General features: G+C 42.0%; 1 protein-coding gene across 1 annotated transcript in view; it reads left to right on the forward strand.

The window, feature by feature from the left end:
• Window positions 1-21,988, forward strand: part of Osbpl3 (oxysterol binding protein-like 3) — a 122,146-nt gene that overhangs the window by 94,231 nt on the left and 5,927 nt on the right. The window contains exons 13-17 of the mRNA XM_013024393.1: window positions 3,798-3,861; window positions 9,508-9,586; window positions 10,709-10,853; window positions 16,880-17,024; window positions 19,645-19,771. Coding sequence (XP_012879847.1) covers window positions 3,798-3,861; window positions 9,508-9,586; window positions 10,709-10,853; window positions 16,880-17,024; window positions 19,645-19,771 — 560 coding nt within the window. The remainder of the gene's footprint in view (window positions 1-3,797; window positions 3,862-9,507; window positions 9,587-10,708; window positions 10,854-16,879; window positions 17,025-19,644; window positions 19,772-21,988) is intronic.

A 21,988-nucleotide genomic window follows, 5' to 3' on the forward strand; every position in this document is an offset into this window, starting at 1 on the left:
GACATATTCCACATGTATTGTCACGATCTGTTGATCCAAGTGGTGACATTAGCCTTATTTTATTAATGAGGTAGCAAAAGCTGAGAGAGATGAAGAACTTTGCAGAAGGACGAGGCACCGGGCATAGTGGTGCATGTCTGGGATCTCAGCACTCTGGAAGGTAAGGCAACAAAGATGGTGAGCGTTAGAAGCCAGTCTGGACTGCATACATGGTGAGATATTGTCTCAAGAAAAACAAAAACAAGAAATTTTACCCAGGTGATACAGTTTATAGATGACCCAGGCCTGTGGGACACAGAAGCTCTCATACATTACTTGACACTTGAGTAGCCTGAGACAGATGACCCAGAAGTGTGTCATAAATAAGAACTTGCTGTGAGAAATACATTAAAGAAAAAGAAGGCATCCTTGTAAATTTCCCTCAACTCTGAAAAGCAGTTTGGTCCAAACTGTTCCCAGATGCCTGTTTAATTCATAAAGACATAAGCAAGATCATTGATACTTCATACACTCATTCAGAAAACATCTTTTGGGGCTACTTGAGGTAGTACATGCCTATAATCCTAGCATTCAGGAAGTGAGGCAGAAGGGTCTTCAAGACCAGGCTGAGCTACTATCAAGACCTGTCTAAATAAAATCCTTTGGGTACATTGAAAGTGCCCTTCTAAACAGTAGCTTATTAACCTAGAAGAATAGGGTTTTTTCCTGAGATTTGGACTCAGGGCCACTTGCAAAGCAGATGCTCCACCACTTAAGCCATGTCTCCCCAGCCCTTTTTGATTTATCACGTTTTTTGAATAAGGTCTCTTATTTATTGCCCGCTGGCCTGGACTGTAATGCCAAGGTCGCAGGACACCCCCCCCCCTGCAAGAAGACCACCGAGAGTCAGACTCTACAGCTGTTTTATTTAAATGGGCTGCAGCTCGGGCCTCGTCCTACACTCCGACACAGCGGAGCCTAGGAGGAGAGCCCCGAGCTAAGGATTTGCAGGTCTTATATAGGCACACAATCAACCAGGTGTTTTGCTTACCACCATGTGTTGCTTTGCTAGACAGAAACAAGCACCACGTGGTGGTCACTGCCTCAAACTTTAACCTTTCAGGACCATAAACCTACTATTGACACTTTCTTCATTGCTGAGATGACAGGCACATGCCACTGGTTGAGATGGGTTCTCATGAATTTTTGCCCAGGTTGGCATCAAAACAAGATCCTTACAAATGGCTATGATTACAGATGTAAGCCATCTCACTCAGCACAATAGTTTTTCTCATTATTTCTGTGGGGGTTTTTGTTGTTGTTTTGATTTTGTGCCAGTCCTGGAGCTTGAACTCAGGGACTGGGCACTGTCCCAATGCTCAAGGCTAGTGCTCTACCAGTTGAACCACAGCTCCATTTCTGAATTTTCAGTGGTTTATCTGAGATAAAAGCCTCAAGTACTTTATTGCCTGGGCTGGCTTCAACTCATGATCCTCAGATCTCAGCCTCCTAAGTAGCTTGGATTATAGGTGAGAGCCATCAGCACCTGGCTTAACACAATAGTTTAAAAGATCGAACTAGCATTTTAATGTTATAATAAGCATTCTTGTATAATTCATATGTACAGTATATTTATATACTTGTTTAATGGGTGGTTTTAAATGTATGGAACAGGTGTATAGTTTTTATATACTGCATTTTGCTTTGATGTTTATATTGGCTACACTCATAAAGACTATGATGCTTTCTTAATCATTTATTGTTTCTGGAGGATTAGTTTTAGAAATGCCTACATTATGGACTGAGGGGAGCACTTCATAGCTCCTCTCCCACACCCACAGTTGGGTGCCCTGTGGGTAGAGAAATGAGGCATCAGGATTCTCATCCTGATATAATTTCATATGAACCCATGGTTTAAAAGTTAACTAGAAGCCATGCACTGGTAGCTCATGTTTGTAATCCTAGCTACTCAGGAGGTTGAAATCAGAGGGGGCAGAAAAGTACTAGAGACTCCATTTTAAATTAACCAGCAAAATGCCAGAGGGGAGGCATGGCTTAGTGGTGAAGTGCCAGCTGCAAACAAACAAGTAGAGTAAGAGCATGAGGGCCTGAGTTCAAGCTTCAGTACCAGCAAAAAAGTTAGATTATTAGTTGAAAGCTATCTGGTATGAGAGAAAAAGAAGGAGGTACAGCATTTTGTGATATGACCTGTCTCCAAGTGGTTGGACTTTATCAAGATGACAAAGGAAAGCAGAGCTAGAGAGTCACAGTATAGAAGCTAGGTTTCTCAATCAACGCTTGAAGTGGGAATTGACCTCAGGAACCTTGTAGAACAGGAAGGAGACCCACATTCTTAGGAGGCTTGTGGGGAGCTAAGACTAACACAACAACACCTCCTACTTTGCACAGCAGCTGGAATCTTATCTGAGTACTCTGAAAGGTTTTTGTCTTTTTCTTTGGCCCCAGCTTTGCTCAGGTGCCTCCCACCAGTCACCTGTGTCTGTGAGTATGTGTATGGCTCTAGATCATTCCATCCCTGGCGTTCTCTGCCTATCCGAGTGGCACACAAAAAGCAAACCATGCTGAGGGTCCAGAACAAGGGAGGAGCTGTTGTTGCCATCCCTATCTCCTTCCCGCCCTCCCTCCTCCTCCCCTTCCCACAAAACTGGGTGTTTCCAGCAGGGCTCAGGATTCTGAGTTCTTCATTAATAATACAGTGCAGCTGCTTAAAGTGTTGGGAGTTTGTAAACCATTGAGTTCAATGGTGGCACTCAGTTTTCCTTCATTTTTGTCCTTATCTGTGTGCCTTGGGAAGTTCCTCATCTTCCGATTTCAGCTTCCACATTTATAATCTAAAAGGGCTCAGGGCTCTAAGTATACTGTGTAAGAACCAGTTGTCTGAAATGGAGCTGCCTGGAAATTCCACTGTCAGCATTGCTGGCTTCACCAGTACTGAGCATGGTCTGTGGCACTGGTGACCTGTGAGGAGAGGAACAGAGAAACCATTCACTCTCAGCTTCTTAGCAAATACCAGAGATAGCCTATTGTCTTACTGCTTAAAGGTTTTTCTTTAAAGTAATTATTTTTAATCGTTATTATAAAGGTGATGTACAGAGGGGTTACCATTTTATAAGTCAGGTTTACCTGACACTCCTCTCTCTCCCAGTTTTTCCTTCTCATCCCTGCCCACAAGTTGGATAGTTTGTTTTCAACAAAAAGTGATTTTTTCCTTGACAATAGAGAAATGTATTTGTCCTTAGCCATCAGCAAACCTTCCTCTACAATTATGTTTAGCTCTTTTATATAAAAACTATCATTCTTTTATTTTAGTTATCTTGGGTTATTTGTTTTGTAAGTGATTTTAGAAGAGGCTGGATTTGCGATTAAGTTTTTAAGAGTTAAATTTTCTGAGCCCAAGGGAACAAATCTTTGTGTTACTTAGAAGTAACATATTAAAACATTGTTCTAAGGAGTGATACTGATCATTAGCCTTCTCTCTTCTTTCTGGTACTCCACCTCAACCCCAGCAGATCCCAGAATGTCCTTATAATTTTACATCTTTCAAAGCATCTATCTCCATCACTTGCAGTTAGGTCTTTCTTAGGAAACTTCCATTCACAGCTTTCCTCTCCTGACCAGTCTGAGGAAGTGGGAGCTGATTGTGTCAGGAGCACCCTCTGGAGGTCAAACTATGAAATTACAATTCCTCTGTAGTTAAATTCTACACCTTGTGTTACCTTTCAACACAGGAGAAGGAATAGATTTTGCAGAATACAACAGACATTTGTTTATTGTTTTTCTGTCTTTTGTCCCACCAGGTCAGTCACCATCCACCTATCTCAGCCTGCCATGCTGAGTCTGGAAATTTCGTTTTCTGGCAAGGTAATGTGCTGACATATGTGACCTCCATTTTGTGTAATGATATATAGAGTTTATTTGTGGAGGAATTGTTTAAATGTTTGCTGAGATCAACAGTCATCCTCAAAGAGTTGAGGCCTCATAATGCTCTGCTCCAATTGGTGGCCCCACTTCTAGGCTCTGGACAATAGCTGATACATACCATTTATTTATTTACTGATATTCAGCATTTAATTTTAGTTGATTGCTACTAGTTGATTTTAAGTATTCAGGGAGATCATTTTGTTTCACCATTTTGTTTATTGTTTTTAATGCCAGTACTTGGGTTTGAACTTAAGGCCTGGGCACTGTCCCTCAACTTTTTTTTTTTTTATGCTCAAGGCTAGAGCTCTACCACTTGAGCCACACCTCCACTTGCAGCGTTTTGTTGGTTAATTGGAGGTAAGAGTCTCCTGGACTTTTCTTCATGGGCTGGCTTTGAACTGGGATCCTCATATCTCAGCCTGCTGAGTAGGATCACAGATGTGAGCCACCAGCACCCAGCTGGGTTCCTAACTTTTAACTGCAAAATCTTATTGGCCCTATAAGGCTCTTCCTTAAAAGCAATGGGGGATTTTTTTATGTTTTATTGTTGTTGTTGATGATGATGATGATGATTTTTTAGTACTAAGAATTGAACTCAGGGCCTCATGGTTGTTAGGCTAATGCTCTACCACTTGAGCTACAGCCTCAGCCCTTAAAACTATGTATTTTTTCAATGGGAGGAATCTTCTGAAAGTAGTCCCTGTCTTACCAACTTTTCTCCTGGGGCTGCTCCTGGGCTTTGAACTCAGAGCCAGGGTATGTCCCTGAGCTTTTGTGTCCCTTGGGTCACTGTTCCACTTCCAGCTTTTCTGGTAGTTGGTTAGAGATAAGAGTTTTACAGATTTTCCTGCCTGAGCTGGCTTTGAACCTTGATCTTCAGATCTCAGCCTCCTCTAAGTATCTAGGATTACAGGGTGAACCACGGGCACTGGCTTCGGCTTCTTTCTTAATCATTCTCTTCCTGGACAATACTACCTATTTCCTAGGTACAAATCCTGCTTTATTTTCATGCAGTCTAGTATTTCTCTGCCTTTTAGTTAAGTTGCTTAGAACATCTATATTTATTGTGATTATAGTTATTGTGGAGTTGGTTTTATTTTTTGTTGTTGTCGTTGAGCTTGAACTCTGGGCCTGGCTGCTGTCCCTCAGCTCTTCAGCTCAAGGCTAGCGCTCTATCACTTGAGCCACAGTGCACTTCCAGCTTTTTCTATTTTTGTGGTGCTGAGGAATTGAATCCAGGGCCTCGTGCCTGCAAGGCAAACACTCTACCACTGAGCCACCTTCCCAGTTGGTTTTTAAATATACTCTCGTTAATTTGTTCTCTATTTGTTTTTTGTTAATCCTTTCCCTCTCTTTACCTTCTTTTAATAGACTTAAATAGATTTTTATAAGTATAATATTTTATTTACTGATATCTCTGAAATATACCAAAATCCTTATAACTAAGGAAGCTTTTCATGCTAAAATACTGAGCATGACAAACTTCTACCAAAATTATTTTAATATAGAGCCTTCACTTGAACCAACCTATGAACATTACTTTTAGATGGTAAAATCTGATTACAAATATAGGATCATATGAAAAAGTCATACTTCTGGGTTGCTGGAAAAAAATTTTGAGAATCATGTTTAAACTACAAAGTTTAGTTTGTATAACCCTCAGCCCTTTGGAGAAATAACATGTAGAAAATACATAGTGGATAATCTGTGATACAGTGGTTATAGGCCATATTGATCCTATATTTGCAATCTGATTTTTACATAACTGCTCTTGTTTTGATACTGAAAATAAGACTGAAAGACTAAGTGCAGACAGAACTCAACAAAGTGGCACTACTTTAAAATTACAGTGTTAGCTAGGAATCAGTGGCTCACTGTAATCTTGACTACTCAGGAGGCTGAGATCTAAGGATTCTGGATCAAAGCCAGCCCACACAGACAAATCTAGGACACTTACCTCCAGTTAACCAGCAAAAAGCCAGAAGTAGAGGGGTGGCTTAAGTGGATAGAACACCAGCCTTGAGTATAAAAGCTAAGCAAGAATGCAAACCCTTGAGTCAAAGCTCCAGAACTAGCGCGCGCACATGTGCACATGCACACACACACACACACACACACACACACACACAATTATAGTTTTAAAGTCTAAAAGGTAAAGGTAAAGCATGCTTCTTATTCGGAACCTAGACTTCACACCATTGCCATGGTACATAACAGTGCATTTAGTGATTTGTTAATTAGCACAGCACATTGTATGCTCCAAAAGAAACGTAATGATCCAGTAAAATCATTTATTGTGTCTTAAAAACAAATGACCTAAGTTTAAGGATGAGCTGGCTTTTCTTGGTATTTCCTTTTCAAATTACTAATATAAACTCACCAAGAATAAATTATATATTTCGTTAAACTCCAAATAATATGCCAAAAGTTTCTGAGTTGGTATATCTTATTCAATTTCTAAAACTAAACAAAGAGGTTTTTTGTTTTTTTTTTCCTGACCTAAGCATTTATATCCCTAGCTCTCTAAGTTAACATTAAGAAGAAAGTACAGCCAGGTGCTGGTGACTCATGCCTGTAATGCTAACTACTTGAGAGGTATTGAGATCTCAGAATTGAGATCTGAGGATTGTGACTCAAAGCCAGACAGAATTATTTGTGACACTCTTATTTCCAATTAGCCAGTTAAAACAAAGCCAGAAGTGGATGTGTATAGCTCAAGTAGTAAAGCACCAGCATCGAGTGAAAAAGTCAAATGAGAGCTCAAGGCTCTGAGTTCAAGCCCCAGTACTGGCACCAAAAAATAAAATAAGGAAGAAGGACTAGCTTACTTATTATCTAAGTATTTTCTGTCTTAACACTCACTCTATTTCAAATAAGTTACTTCTGAATGTGACAAAGTCTAGCAGTCTGATTCTACTACAGTAACACTTGCAGGATTCCTGGCCCATTAGTTGACTGTGGAATTTCTCAACCTTCTCCTCATGATGAGCTTGCTCTTGTCTGTGCATCAGACTCAGTCGCCTGTTACAGTAATGCACCAGTTCTCATCGGCTTGCCTGGATTGTAGAACCACATGTTCCTCATAGGATCTGCTGCTCAGCCAGGTGGATGTTCCCAGGTCTAGAACTGTGCATTATAGCAGATGCTGAGGAGGCATGGGAGGAAAGGCCATGGATGCAAGCTGGTCATCTTTCCAGCTGCCTCTTCTTCCCAGGGCCACCACTGGTGAATCTGAATACGTTCAACAATTCTATTTCATCTTCTCTGTTGGGTTATTATTTATACATGTCTGATTTGTGTCTTGTTACTTTAAGATATATATTATAGCCAGGCACTAGTGGCTCATTCTTGTAAGCCTAGCTACTGAGATTTGAGGATGGTGATTGAAAGCCAGCCCAGGCAGGAAAGTCCATGAGACTCTTATCTCCAGTCAACCACCAAAAAAGCTGGAAATGGAGGGGTGGATCAAGTGGTAGAACACAAGTCTTAAGCAGAAAAGCTAGGGGACAGCACTCAGGTCCTGAGTTTAAGCTCCAGTGCAGGTGCGCATGCGTGCACGCACACACACACAAACACACAGACACACACATGTACACGCGCATACACAATTCATATTAGATATCTTCAATGTATTACAACCTACCCTCAAGTAATATTATGCCACTTCATGTGTGGTATAAGAAACTTTGTAAACTATACTTCAAGTTTTCCTCTCTCAACTTTGCTCTACTTTAATATACATTTTACTTACATATGTTACAAACCCTATAAAACATTGTTATTTTTTTATTTAGACAGTTCTTTTTCATAGCAATTTTATTGAGATATTTTCATATTGTATAAAGCATTCAATTCAGTGGTTTCTTTCTCTTTTTTTCCTGTTTTTTTTTTTTTTGTCAGTCGTAGGGCTTGAACTCTGGGCCTGGGCACTGCCCTCAGCTCTTCAGCTCAAGGCTAGCACTCTACCACTTGAGCCATAGCACCACTTCAGTTTTCAGGTGGTTAATTGGAGATAAGAGTCTCACAGATTTTCCTGCCCGGACTGGCTTTGGACCATGATCCTCAGATCTCAGCCTCCTGAGTTGCTAGGATTACAGGCGTGAGCCACCAGTGCCTGGCTTCGTTTATTTCTTATACTCTGATTTGTAGAGTTATCACCACAACTGTTTTTTGAAACTCTTTACCAAGCCCTCTATTTTCCGCCCACATCCCTCAGCCTGGGTCAACTCCTGATTAAAGCTCTTTGTCACAATTTGCCTATTTGAAGTTTCTCACATAAATGGAAACATATACTATGTATCCAGGTACTTCCTCAGCTAAATCTTTCCTCTCTCAACTGGACCCCAGCAGCAGTCTGGCCTTCCTGCGCCCACCCTCATTCTCCTGTAGTGTGTCTGTCCTCAGCACAGTAGTCAGTCAGGACTGTTCTGTCTCCTCTCATGTTACTAGCATTCGTGCAGGCTGGAAAAGTCTGACATTTATGAATATTTTCTCTTTCTCAGATCTAATTTACCAGTCAGTTTTGTCCATTTCTGCTTGTTAGAATTATATTTCTGTGTGACCCACAGTTACTGTCTTGATTTGCTGCATTCCTGATTATTCTTGGACAAGTACAATGGCCTCTTGTTTTCTTGTTTTTAATCTCTCCTTGATTCCTTTCTCCATGTGATTTCAGTTGTCTGAACTTGGTATCTAATCACAGCAGTTCCATGTTTATTTTCCCCAGTGTACACAAAGCAGATTTGTTAGCCTGGCTTAGGGTGCCCTCTGTTTTGTAGTCTCAATGTGACTTTCTACTCTTCTTCTCAGACAACCGTTGGTCCATAGGACAGAACACATGCTACTCTGTGTGTGTGTGTGTGCATGTGTGTGTGTGTGTGTGTGTGTGTGTCTGTGTCTGTGTCTGTGTATCTGTCAGTCTGGTCTGTCTGTGTAGTACTGGGGCTTGAACTCTAGGCCTCCAGCTCTCAGTTGGCTTTTTAAAATCAAGACTAACGCTCTACCACTTGAGCTACACTTCCATTTCTGGATTTTGGGTGGTTAATTGGAGATAAGAATCTCATGGACTTTTCTGTACAGACTGCCTTTGAACAAAGATCCTTAGAACTCAGTCTCCTGAGTAGCTAGGATTACAGGTATGAACCACTAGCTTCCACACTCCACTCTCTTCCTCCATCTCTGCTTCCTTGAGTGAGCTCCTTCCTCTGCCTTGAGTTGCTTTTTCTCTGCCTGATGAACTCCTACAAAGCCCTATTTAAATGGCTCCTTCTGACAAGCCTCTTCTGATGTCTTCCACAGGCTTTCAGGTAGGCCTTCTTTCCCAGATCCATTGAACTTGCAACACATTTATAGTTGCCCTTCTCTGTGGTAACTACTTGTTTTCATGTATGAATTCACACTGTTAATTCTTCCAAGGAGAGAATTTTGTTTTATAATTTTAGTTTCCTTGGTTCTGCTATATGACATGGAAAGCCATCCTATAGGATAATCTAAAATGGTTGTATTTTAACATCAGTTAGCTAGACTAAGAACTCTTATCTATGTAGATTTCTTGCTAAATATGTAATATTTGGTATTTTGTTTCAGATATGAGATGGAAAAATAAATTCTGGGGCAAATCCATGGAAATTGTCCCAATTGGCACAACCCATGTGACTCTACCAGCGTAAGTTCCTCTTGTGTGGCTAGGAACTTACAGAATTTTAGAGCTGAGAATTCACCGTAGTGACAGGGTTCTCACCATCCAGGGCACTGGGGGTATGTTTTAATCTTCCCTTTTCTCTTCTTGCAGAGCTAGGGATGAAATATAGAACCTTTTGCACACCGGGCAGGCATTCTCCTACTTGATCCATCCTCATCCTTGTTTTGTTCTTTTTATCTGATGGGCAGTGGGTTCAGATTGTCTCATCTGGCAAATCTCATTAGCTCATGAGTTTTTTTCCCCCTCAAGTGGAAATGCCTCCCACAAATTAAAGTTCCCTGAGTAGATTTTTAGAAACTCATGTCTATTTCCTAATGAAGATTAAGAATGGGAGTTTTTCTTTAAGCTGGTCATGCCTTACTCTTTTGTAATTGCCTTTAAGAAAGACATGGCCTTGACCTTACAGGGATTACTGGTACTTACTCCTATAAAATGATTATCAGAATTCCTGAACAAAAGCTGGAGTGCTTTACCTACTCGCTCTGCCTCTTGCTACAGATTGCCCTTGGCACTTAGCTCCATAAGTACTATATAAATACTTTCTTCTGGTAAAAGGTGTAATTGTACAAATTGTATAGAACTCTCCTAACAGTCAGGCACTGGGGACTCATGCCTGTGACCCTAACTAATCAGGAGGCTGAGTGAAATCTGAGCATCATGGTCCAAAGTGAGATCAAGGAAGAAAAATTAGGAAAGTTTGTGAGACTCTTCAGTTAACCACCAAAAAGCCAGAAGTAGAGGTGTGGCTCAAATGGTAGAATGTCAGCCTTGAATGAAAAAGCTAAGGGACAGCATCTAGGACCTGAATTCAAGCCCTAGTAAAATGAAATTTTTTAAAAAATGTATCTTTCTCCCATCCTAGTTTGGTTACATTAGTGAAGCTCTCACTGGTTTCCAGCATGGGGGAATCTGACCCTGTCCTGGCAGCTCCATGGGGAACAGCAGCTCAAATCACAGGATACCCAAAGCCTGGAGGGAGGGGCTGAGCGGTTTGTCACCTGGCTTAACTTGGGGACAGCAGAGTTCATTTGCATTGGCCACTGGCTCTTCTGGGAATCGTTACTTTGGCTTTCTCCTCCCTTTTAGTTTCGGAGATCATTTTGAGTGGAACAAAGTGACCTCTTGCATCCACAATATCTTAAGTGGTCAGAGGTGGATTGAGCACTATGGAGAGATTGTCATCAAGAACCTAAGTGACGACTCCTGCCACTGCAAAGTGAACTTCATAAAGGTAACCAGAGCAGCCCCCCATCCCCCCCCCCCCCCCCCCGCCCCGAGCTCTCACGCTGGATGGGCCGACCTGCGGATTCAGGTCCTCAGGACACAGGCCATCTTAAGGGATCTTTCACGGGACCTTTGTGCCAGAAGCTCCCTAGCCCCAGCCCACTGTGTCATCTGGACCAACACCATGTCCTCTCTAGCCTCCCTCCTCCTGCTCTCCCCCCTGCCCCTGCTGCCCATCCTCATCCCAGAGCCAGAATGTTGCCACGGTGCCACAACACCAGTACACTATAAAGACACTATGGCATATGTCTAAGTGGGGTAAGCCAGACTCAGGAAGACACAGACTGTATGATCCAATTACACGAGGATCCCAGAGGAGCCACATTCACAGACAGAAAGCAGAGCGAGTGATTTCCATGGGCTGGAGTAGGGAGGAATGGGGAATTGGCCTTTCATATATATGGAGTTTTGATTTGGGAAGATGAGAACATTCTGGAAATTGATAGTGGTGATGATTGTATATGATGGATGCACTTAATATTATTGAATTAGGTTAACATAAAGCTGAGTGTGATGGTACATATCTATAGTCCCAGCACTCAGCAAACTACAGCCAGGAGGATTGCAATTTTGAGGCCAGTCTGGGCTGTACAGTGAGTTCATATGTTTACTATAAGAAACTCATAGCACTGGGTGCCAGTGGCTCCCACCTGCAATCCTACCTACTCAGACTGAGATCTGAGGATCCTGGTTCAAAGCCAGTCCAGACTCTTTTTCTCCAGTTAATCACCAAAAGCCCAAAGTGAAGCTATGGATCAAGTGGTAGTTCATAAAAGCTCAATGACAGCACCCAGGCCCTGAGCTCAATCCCTAGACCTAACACAGAAAGAAAAGAGAAGCTTATCCCAACACTGGTGTCAGGGCTCAAGTGGTAAAGTAATTACCTAGCATTCACAAGTCTATTTCAAGAAAGAAAGAGGGAACTAAGTGGGGAGGATGGGGAGTACAAGGGAGAGAAGGCAGAAAGAATGGAGGAAGGGAGGAGAGGGGGGAAGAAGAAGGGAAGGGGAAAGAAGGAATTGATGCCACATTATTCTTTTGAAAAAATCCCTCCAGCACCTTCCATGTTCCTTGGAGTAAAAGCTTACATCCTTACAAAGGCCTGCGTGGCTCCTAACAGCCCGTCCTCCCCATCCATAGCCCTTGGCACACATACACACATTTGCATATACAACATACACACTCTCCCCTCCTTCCTCCCCAAAGTCCGCTCGCTCCTCCTTCTTCCCATCGCTTTCTCCTTACCCTATCACCTCACTGGCCCTTCCTCATTTCCTTCTGCCTTGACCACTCAGATTCCTGAATCTTCACCCTAATCAATCTTTCACTCTTTTTCATATTGCCTTTCCTTCAGAGTTTTGGTGACTACTGGGTTTTCAGCTTGGTAGTGATTGCTTTACCTGTTTCTTTCTCTCCACAGCCTCCTCACCATCCTCATGCTAGGCTAGGTAGCTTACTCCTGTAGCCCTGCTGCCTGGTGCCCAGCTCACAACAGAGCTCCTAACATTAGAGAAAGATGGGCCAGATGCAGTAGATATATGATTGTCTTTTCCAGCTACCTTGACTTGAGGCTGTCCTCCATCTTCTCTTCCTCCTCTCTCCTCCACCTCTTCCTCTTAAAAATGCATTTACTTAATGTGGTTTTTAAGTATTACCCTTGTTCAGAAATATTTACATTTAGCTCAGATCAAAATGGTGAGCTGAGAGGTGAGGTCCCACTGTGGAATTTCATACAAGTCTGCAGCATCTAGGGGGGGCGGGTTCTTAGGATGAAGCTGAATGGGGTCTTCGTTATAATCTACAAGTCCAATGAAGTTGTAAACAGATAGAAAACTGGCCATGACAACTTTGCGTGGCAAAATCTAAATGATGCCCTCCTGGAAGCTTTGCTTAAGCTGTCTGCAAAAGAAGCAAAGGTAGCTGGGCGTTGGTGGCTCACACCTGTAATCTTAGCTACTCAGGAGGCTGAGATCTGAGGATCCCGGTCAAAGCCAACCTGAGCAGGAAAGTCCAGGAGACTCTTATCTCCAATTAACCACCAGAAAATCAGAAGTGGCGCTGTGGCTCAAGTGGTAGAGTGCTAGCCTTGAGCTGAAGAGCTCAGGGACAGTGCCCAGACCCAGAGTTCAAGCACCATGACCACCACCACCAACAACAACAACAAAAAGCAGTCTGGAACAGAGGTGTGTTACCCTTGATCCATGGGAAAACCATTTGGGTGTCAATGTTTTTGCCAAGGACATGTGCTCTACTCCATGTCTACCCTCACCTGTCCCATTCACTCAAGGTCTGAGAGAGAGTTTTTGTTATTGTTGTTGTTTGAGGGCTTTTTGTTTGTTTGGGCACTACTGGGGTTAGACCCAGGGCCTTATGCTTGCTAGGCAGGCATTCCAATATTTGAACCACTCTCCCAGGCCTTATCTGCATTGATTATTTTCAAGACATGGTCTTTCTTTATGTTTGTATCAGCCTGGACTGCTGTCCTCCTAGTTTTGCTTCCCCTGTAACTTAGGATGACAGGAGTCACTAGCAATGTCCTGTTCTCTGCCTGGTCTACAAGGTAGACCTAGCTGTTGTTTTTTGAATCAGGATCTCACTGGGTAGTCCAAGTAGGCCTCAAAACTTGCAATCCTTCTACCTAAAGCCTCTCAAGTGCTGGTATTACAGGTGTGTGCTACCATGCCCAGCTTCAGAGATGAAATTATTGTAGTTATAAGATGAATATTGGATATGCCTCCAGTCAGTTACCCATGGACTGTGACTCACCCTCTGACTTCCTGTCCAGTGTCAGCCTTCGGTTTTTTAGTGAATATCCCTGAGAGAAAAATCTGACCCTTGTTTTTCAGTGAGCCTAGGTTTGGACTATTGCTTTTCCCCTCTTTTATATAGATGGGTAACTCAATTTTAAATTCCTTCACCTCTGAGACACTGTTGTTCCTGTTCCTTCCTTCCATTTCTATCAACAGGCTTGGAGGTTTGAAGCTGAACCACCAAAACATGGCCTGGAAATGCCACTCAAATTTATTGGTTTCCAAATATGACTTCTGATTCAGCTGGAAATATTGCTAGGACTTTTTATTTTTTATCTATAGAGCAATGCCTTCTGTTCTTTATAGAGATTCTTAGGGAAGCTAGGTAGTTGGGAGATTATTGGGGGAGGGGGGGAGAGCAGGGAGGTCATCTCAAGGGAGTGGGGCGCTCCCTCTGCTGGCTGGACAGTGGTACTGTTTGAAACCCAAAACGCTGAATTGAGCTGGGATGTGCTGGTCTGCCACTGTGTGCAGACCTCACAGATCACAACCAGTGCTCTGTGAAAATGTACACAGATAAAGGTCCTGTGTACTAGATAAGCAGCCCTAATCAAAGAAATTGGAAATTTTGAGTAATGTCCTGAAAATTTTTGCAAATGACTATCTACTTCCTGTGGAGGAAAAAAAATTACAAGTTAATTTTCTTTTAAATTATCGTGGTCAGACATATAACTCTGTAAGTGACAATGGCAGGCATGAGACAGCTGCCCCACAGAAGGGATCTTAGAGACCAGCCATGCTCTTAGGCAAGGGTCTGAAGAGACTTTCATTCCTGAACCACACATAGCAAACGTGATGGGGGGATGTATCCTATGCAGACATTGGATCCAAGTTACAAATGGCAAAGTTAACCATTAATTTTTATTAAATAACTAACGGTGATATTGGAAAAGAAGAAAAGAAAGGGGAAGGAGGGAGGGAGAGGGTGTGTGTGTGCGAGAGAGAGAGAGAGAAAGAGAGAGAGAGAATATCTAGGCTTAACAGATACATAGACCAATGAAAACAATATAGATAGCCCAGAAACAAACCCATGCATTTACAGTTAACTGATTTTCAACAAAGACACCAAGAACACATGATGAGAAAAAGAAAGTCTCTTTAATAAATGGTGTTGGGGGAAGAATTGAATATCCACATGCAGAGCAGTGAAACTCTTTATTTCATCCCACATACAAAAATCTAAAGGGCAGCTGGGCACCAGTGGCTCATGCCTGTAATCCTAGCTACTCAGAAGACTGAGATCTGAGGATCATGGTTCAAAGCCAGCCTGGGCAAGAAAGTCTGTGAGACTCTTATCTCCAATTAACCACTCAGAAGGCCAGAAGTGGGGGCTGGGAAGGTGGCTCAGTGGTAGAGCGCTTGCCTTGTATGCATGAGGCCCTGGGTTCGATTCCTTAGCACCACATAAGCAAAAAGAAAAAAAGCCGGAAGTGGCGTTGTGGCTCAAGTGGTAGAGCGCTAGCCCTGAGCTGAAGAGCTGAGGGACAGCACCCAGGCCCAGAGTTCAGGCCCCATGACTGACAAAAAACTAACTAAATAAAAGTCTTAAAACTTAAGAGCTAAAACTGTAAAGCTACTCAAAGAAAACTCAGTGGAAAAAGCCCTATGGTGTTGATCCAAACAGTAATGGTTTGGGTAGATTCCTAAAACACAGGCAACAAAGCAAAAATATTCAAATGGAATTGAATCAAACAAACATGCCTCTCACAGCAAAGAGAAACAATCTGTACAGGGAAGAAACCTACAGAATAAGGAGAACATATTTTCAAACTATGTCTGATACGATGTTAACATACAAAATATTTTAAAAACTCAACATAAAAACAAGAAAATAATCTTATTTTAAAATGGGAAAAGGAGCTAGAGATATACTTGAGTGATAAAGCACTTACCAAAAGACCCTGGCTTTGATCTTACCCACACCAAAAAAAGGCAAAGTATCTCAACAAACATTTCTCAAAAAGAAAGATCCCCTCCCTACCCTACCCCCTGTCAGTCATGTGGCTTGAACTCTGGGCCTTGGGGCTGCCCCTGAACTTTTTCTCTCAAGTGGAGCCATGGCACCACTTCTTGAGCTATCTCTTAGAATAGCTATTATAAAGAGATAAAAGATAGATGTTCGGAAGGCTGTGGAAAAACAGAACCCTTACAATATGTTAGTGATATAAATTAGTACAACCATAGGGAAAACAGATTCTCCAGATATTGTTCCAGCAATTCTACCATGGGCATAAATCCAAAGAAAATGAAATCAGTCTGTGGAAGGGACATCTGTATTCCGGTATTGATTGCAATTACTCACAGTAGCCAAAGTGCAGAATCAGCCTAAGTGTCTTTCAACAGAAGGCTAAAGAAAATGTGGTGTATATGTATACAATGGAATTTTATTCAGCCATAAAAAAGGATGAAGTCCTCATTTGTGACAGCATAGATAACCTGGCAGACATTATATTGAGTGAAATAATTAAGCGTAGATAAAAAAATACACATGGTCTTATTTATATATGGAATCTGAAAAGGTGGAACTCTTTAACAGGAAGTGGAATAGTGGTTCTCACTGGTAGCAGTGAGAATTGAGAAGCCTTGGTCAAAAGATATAGGATTTCAATGGGCAGGAATAAGTTCAGGAGAACTAATTGTTACTTGATAGATACAGTTAATAACAATGAATCATATACTAAAATATTGCTAAAAGTACTTTTTAAGTCTTCTTGCAAAAGTATGTAGCGGGGTGCCAGTGAATCAAACTTGTAATCCTAGCTACTCAGGGTACTAAGATCCAGATAACTGTGGTTTGAAGCCAAACCAGGAGAAAAAGTTTTTGAGACTCCATCTCCAGTTAGCCAGCAAAATGCTGGAGTGGAGGTGTGGCTCAAATGGTAGAGTGCTAGCAAGAAAGCCAAGCAAGAGCACAAGGCCTTGAGTTCAAACCTTGGCAAGGGCTTAGAACATGTATCTGAGGTAAATAGTATCTGTATATATACTTTTTGGACACACACCTTCTTGTTGGTTAATGAGAACCCAGAACTGGTAAACCAGTGGTGCTGTACAAAATCAGTCTATAGTCCTTCCTCTTTCTTTACCTTTAGTTTTCTTTATTTAGCATCTGTAATAAGCTGATCCTTTTGTAGTACCACTCAGACATCTGTCATTTGCATCTTAGGCAAAATACTGGAGCACTAATGCCCACGAGATTGAAGGCACAGTCTTCGACAGGAGTGGAAAGGCCGTGCACCGGCTGTTTGGGAAATGGCATGAAAGCATCTACTGTGGAGGCTCCTCATCCTCCATATGCGTCTGGAGAGCCAGTGAGTTTGGGTGCTTAGCTACCCCAGGCAGAGAGACCTTGGGTGGGAAGGGTAAGAGGATCCACCCTTAGACAGGAGTCAGCTCCACTTGGGTCTCCAGCCTGTATCTGCTGTGAGCCAGGGTAATGGCGTTGGCCTTTATTTCCTTCATGTAATCACTTTTCAGAGTCCTGGTCCCTTTCCAGCAGAACCTCAGTGGGGCTGCTTGGTCCTGGATTGTTCATCCCAGGAGGCCATTGCCATTACTAGTATACATGTCAGACCGACTATAGAGGCACCTTGAAGGAACTTCAGTGGCATGCAGGCAGTCATTCTATAATACCAAGAGGAGAAAATGAAGTTTTCAAGAGTGAGAGGTCCCAAATTGACCCAGTCCATATATATGCCTTTTGATAGCCTGTGATTTCCACAGGACTCTGAGACCTTGAAGCAACTGTGGGGAGAAAGGCAAGAGAACTCTGAGCTACCTCATCATGTCCCCTTAATCCATCCACGTCTGAAAGATAAATACCAAGGCAGGGTCATTTGTAAAACCTGTTATGAACTAGAGCTTTTAACATACTTAGGCTGATAAAAGCTTAACAGAAAGAAAACTTTACTAATTAATGGCTTTAAAACTTTACTATTAATGGCTTAAACCAGGAGGATAAATTGTAAATATGAAAAAGAAACTGGGGTACCTGTTGGAGATGACATTTTTTAAGAGAGGGAACAGGAAGTATAACAAAGGGGGTGAAATTGATTGGATTATACTATAACCTTATGTGGAATGTAACAATGAAATACTGCTCCCCCACCCTGTATAGCTAACATAAGACAAAAAAAAAAATCTCATGAGGATATGTCCTCTTAAGAATAAGTGAGAGGTAGCTCCAGGTTTGTTTCCCTGGCACCTTACCCATTCTAAGGACACAGATCAGTCAGGACACATTTTATCACTCCTTGTCTGCCATGATATTCCCTCATGCATGGAAATAGTTGTCACAATTCAGTGTCTACCCCTATATAACCATGAGCCAGGCAGGGAGAAAACAAAAGCCAGATTTTCACATATCTCCTTATTCTCAGGAATGCAGTATTTCGTATGACCTCTCAGTAACAATGTGCATACAGCCCATCAGCATGAAGGGGGTCTACCACTGAACCAATTGTGGGCCACAGGGCAGGCAGAGGAAATTTAGGTGGACTTTGGTTCATGCCTGGGGATGGGGCAGTGCAATCATAAGAGAACTGGTGTTCCATTAGCAAATACAAGGAATGACTGAGGTGTGGGGCGCTAGCCATGTCTCTTCCAATAGGCAGTAGCCACATCTTCCTCTGAAGAGATCGACAGGAAACCACAATGAATTGTCCACTAGCTTGAGCAGGCACAGGTGAGATTTTGGAGGGGGATGGTCTCTCCTCTGCTCTAGTATATCTCACAGACGAGAGCAACCTCTCCAAATTCCTCTTTGAATGTTAAAAGAAACATGTTGACGTTGTTGCTGTTATAATTCCTTGACTTTATGTCTGTATGTTGGCCCTGAGCATCGCTGGGTCTCTTGAGGTAAAGCAACCGTTCTTCGTTGGTGATTGGAGGACTAGAGTGGAAGACACAGTAGAAAACTTTGTCCAGGCTTAAGAAACAGAATTGAGTTACCAGGGGGACTTCTGGAACTTCAAAAGATGATCTGCAGACAAAAGCATGGCAACATTTAGATGTAGATGTGTAAATACCAAGAGCTAAGGCTAGAGGTAGATTTTTTTTGTCTACATTAAGTTTGCTTTACACATACACTTGGGATGTATTTAGCTCGAATTCAAGTTAGAGCCATATACTTAATTTTTCTAAAGTTAAAATGAGGACCAAGTATGATGGTTCATGCCTGTAATCCCAGCTACACAGGAGTCATAGATAGGAAGGTCATAGTCCGAGGACAGCCCTTGATTTGTGAGATCTCATTCCACCAACACCACCCCCAAAAAAGAAGAAAAGAGCTGGGGTGCAGCTCAAGTGATAGAACACCTTCTGTCAGCAAATTTGAAGCCCTGAGTTCAAACACCATTACAGCAAGGGAAAAAAGAAAAGATGTCACATTTTAGGGAACAAGAATTGGTGAAGAAAACCTGACCCACTAATAAAAGCCCGAATTTACACAAGAAATAAAAAGAGTTGGTTAAAGGATGAGAGGAAGGCTAGTATGGAACAAAGACCACTTACTATTGGTTCAACACTGTTTATGCTAAAAGACAAAGTTTAAGAGAGTTGTCCATCACCTACATAAAACAAAACAAAAATGGATGGAGAGTGTAGTTGGTTAGGAAAAGCAATCTAGAGGTTTTAAAAGGTTTTAATAGCAAATTATATTATTATGTAGCTCAAGTAGTATGGAAAATTTGCAGCATTATATAGGACCAAACAAAAGAGAACTATATCCTTGAAGGCAGAAGAAAATTTATAGAAAAGAAAATTGATAGAAAAATATTCAGCACTTATTTTCTAATCAGAATATTTTAATCCAAATAGAATACTTTCGTGCTGAGCAAGAACTTTAGCTGCTCTGAAATGAGAAAGATGAAGGAATTAAAAGGTAGCATGAATGAAGTGCAATGCAGGGATAATGGTGTTTTTCTCTTTTAGATCCCATGCCCAAAGGCTATGAGCAATATTATGGCTTCACACAGTTTGCTCTAGAGTTAAATGAAATGGATCCATCGTCAAAGTCTTTGTTACCACCGACAGACACTCGATTTAGACCAGATCAAAGGTAAGGGCTCTTTTTTAAAAGACCTTTCTCCCCAAAGAAGTAAAGCGAAGTGTGGTGGCACACTTCTGTAATCCTTGAACTCAGCAGACGGGGCAGGAGGACTGTGAGTTCAAGGTTAAACCATGCTATGTAGTGGTATCCTGTCTCAGGCAAAACAAAACAGGTGGTGCTAATAGCTGCCTAGAGAGGCAGGTGATGTCACCCTAGTAGACAGGTGAGTGAAGTTGGGGGAGGAGGGTAAGTAATTGTGTCAGAGAGAAATGGAGCCTCGCTTCAATCCATGGTGTGACATGACTGTCAGCAGAGCGCCATTTCTATTGAAAAAATTTTTCAATTTTATTTTGAAATGTTTTACTGTGTGCAGAAATAAAGAACTTAGTCTATATTTGAAAGTATAAGAACATTCAGATCAGCTAGGTGCCAGTGGCTAGCTTCTCAGGAGGCTGAGATGTCAGGATCACCATTTGAAGCCAGCCCAAGGAGAGAAGTCTGTGAGACTTCCATCTCCAATAAACTATTCAAAAAAAGCCATAAGTGGCACTGTGGCGCAAGTAATAGAATGCTAGCCTTGAGCACAAAATCTCAGGGTCAATACCCAGGCCCCAAGTTCAAGCTCCAGGTCTGCCAAAAAAAAAAAAGAAGGGGCTGGGAAGGTGGCTCAGTGGTAGAGTGCTTGCCTTGCATGCATGAGGCCCTGGGTTCAATTCCTCAGCACCACATATGCAGAAAAAGCCAGAAGTGGCACTGTGGCTCAAGAGTAAAATGTTAGCCTTGAGCTGAAGAGCTGAGGGACAGTGCCCAGGCCCAGATTTCAGGCCCCATGACCAACCAAAAAGAAAGAAAGAAAAGAAAAACAACACAACATCCACGTCCCCTAATCCTTCAAATTTAAATTAATTTGGTGCATTGAGATCTAGCTTTCAATTGTACACTGCTACTAACAAGCTATGTAGTAGAGAAACGTTTCTCAGTATTTCTCAGCCTCAGCTTCTTACTCTGTAAAATGGAAAGAATAGTCTTGCCTCCAAAGGCTTTTCTAATTACGCCTCAAAACCCAGAAGCCAAAAGAAAGAAAAGATTGCTATGTTTTACTCTGTGTGTATGTGTGCATGCATACATGCACTTGTACATACACATACACACACACACACATCAGTACTGGCTGGGCCTAAACTCAGGGCCTCACTCTGTCACTTGGCCTTTTCATTCATGGCCATCACTCTGCCACTTGAGTCACACCTCCACTTCTGGCTTTTTGGTGGTTAATTGGAGATAAGAATCTCCATGGGCTTTCCAGCCTGGGCTGGCTTTGAACCTCAATCCTCAGATCTCAGCTTCTTGAATAGCTAGGTTTATAGACATGAGCCACCAGCACCTGGATTGACTTTATTTTTTGTTAAGTCTTCTTAATAGATAAATATATATAATTCATAAAAAGATAAACAACCATTTATAACTCATCTCATGAATGTGTTCTAAAAAATATAATACGTCAACCCATGAGAAACAAAATGGACATAGAAAAATGGCTAGTTCACAAAATACTGAATGCGGTGCTCCTTAAACATATGCAAAGAAGTTCAGTCTCACTCATAATGTGAAAACTGTTAGTTTTGAAGCCTGAATGGGCTTACTGTTTTTTACCTTCTCACTTTGGTTCAAGTGACAGGGCTCAAGAAGAAAGGGTACTGACAACATGTGGGTGGGATGTAAGTAGCAGAGCAGTTTGTCATGTATGAGTTGCCATTTTACCCTCCAACCCAGCAGATTCACTTCTAGAAATTCCCCCTACAGATACGCTTTCCTACTTGTAACATTAGAGATATATAGGTTATTTGTTGGAATATTAATCATAACATGTTAAAAATAGGAACAACCCGGGGCTTAGCAGGTGGCTCAGTGGTGGAGCCCTTGCCTTGCATGCATGAGGCCCTGGGTTCGATCCCCCAGCACCACATAAGCAAAAAGAAAAAAGCCAGAAGTGGTACTGTGGCTCAAATGGTAGAGCGCTAGCCTTGAGCTGAAGAGCTGAGGGACAGCGCCCAGGCCGAGAGTTCAGGGCCCACAACTGGACCAAAAAAAAAGGAACAACCCAACTGCTTGTTTTTTTTTTTAATTTTATTTTATTTGTGAACATGCTGTACAGAGGAGTTACAATTACATGGGCAGGATAATGCGTACATTTCTTACCAAGCATTGCAGCCTCCTCCTTTGTTT

This window comes from Dipodomys ordii, unplaced genomic scaffold (assembly GCF_000151885.1).
Source record: "Dipodomys ordii isolate 6190 unplaced genomic scaffold, Dord_2.0 Scaffold76, whole genome shotgun sequence".
Classification (NCBI taxonomy): domain Eukaryota; kingdom Metazoa; phylum Chordata; class Mammalia; order Rodentia; family Heteromyidae; genus Dipodomys; species Dipodomys ordii.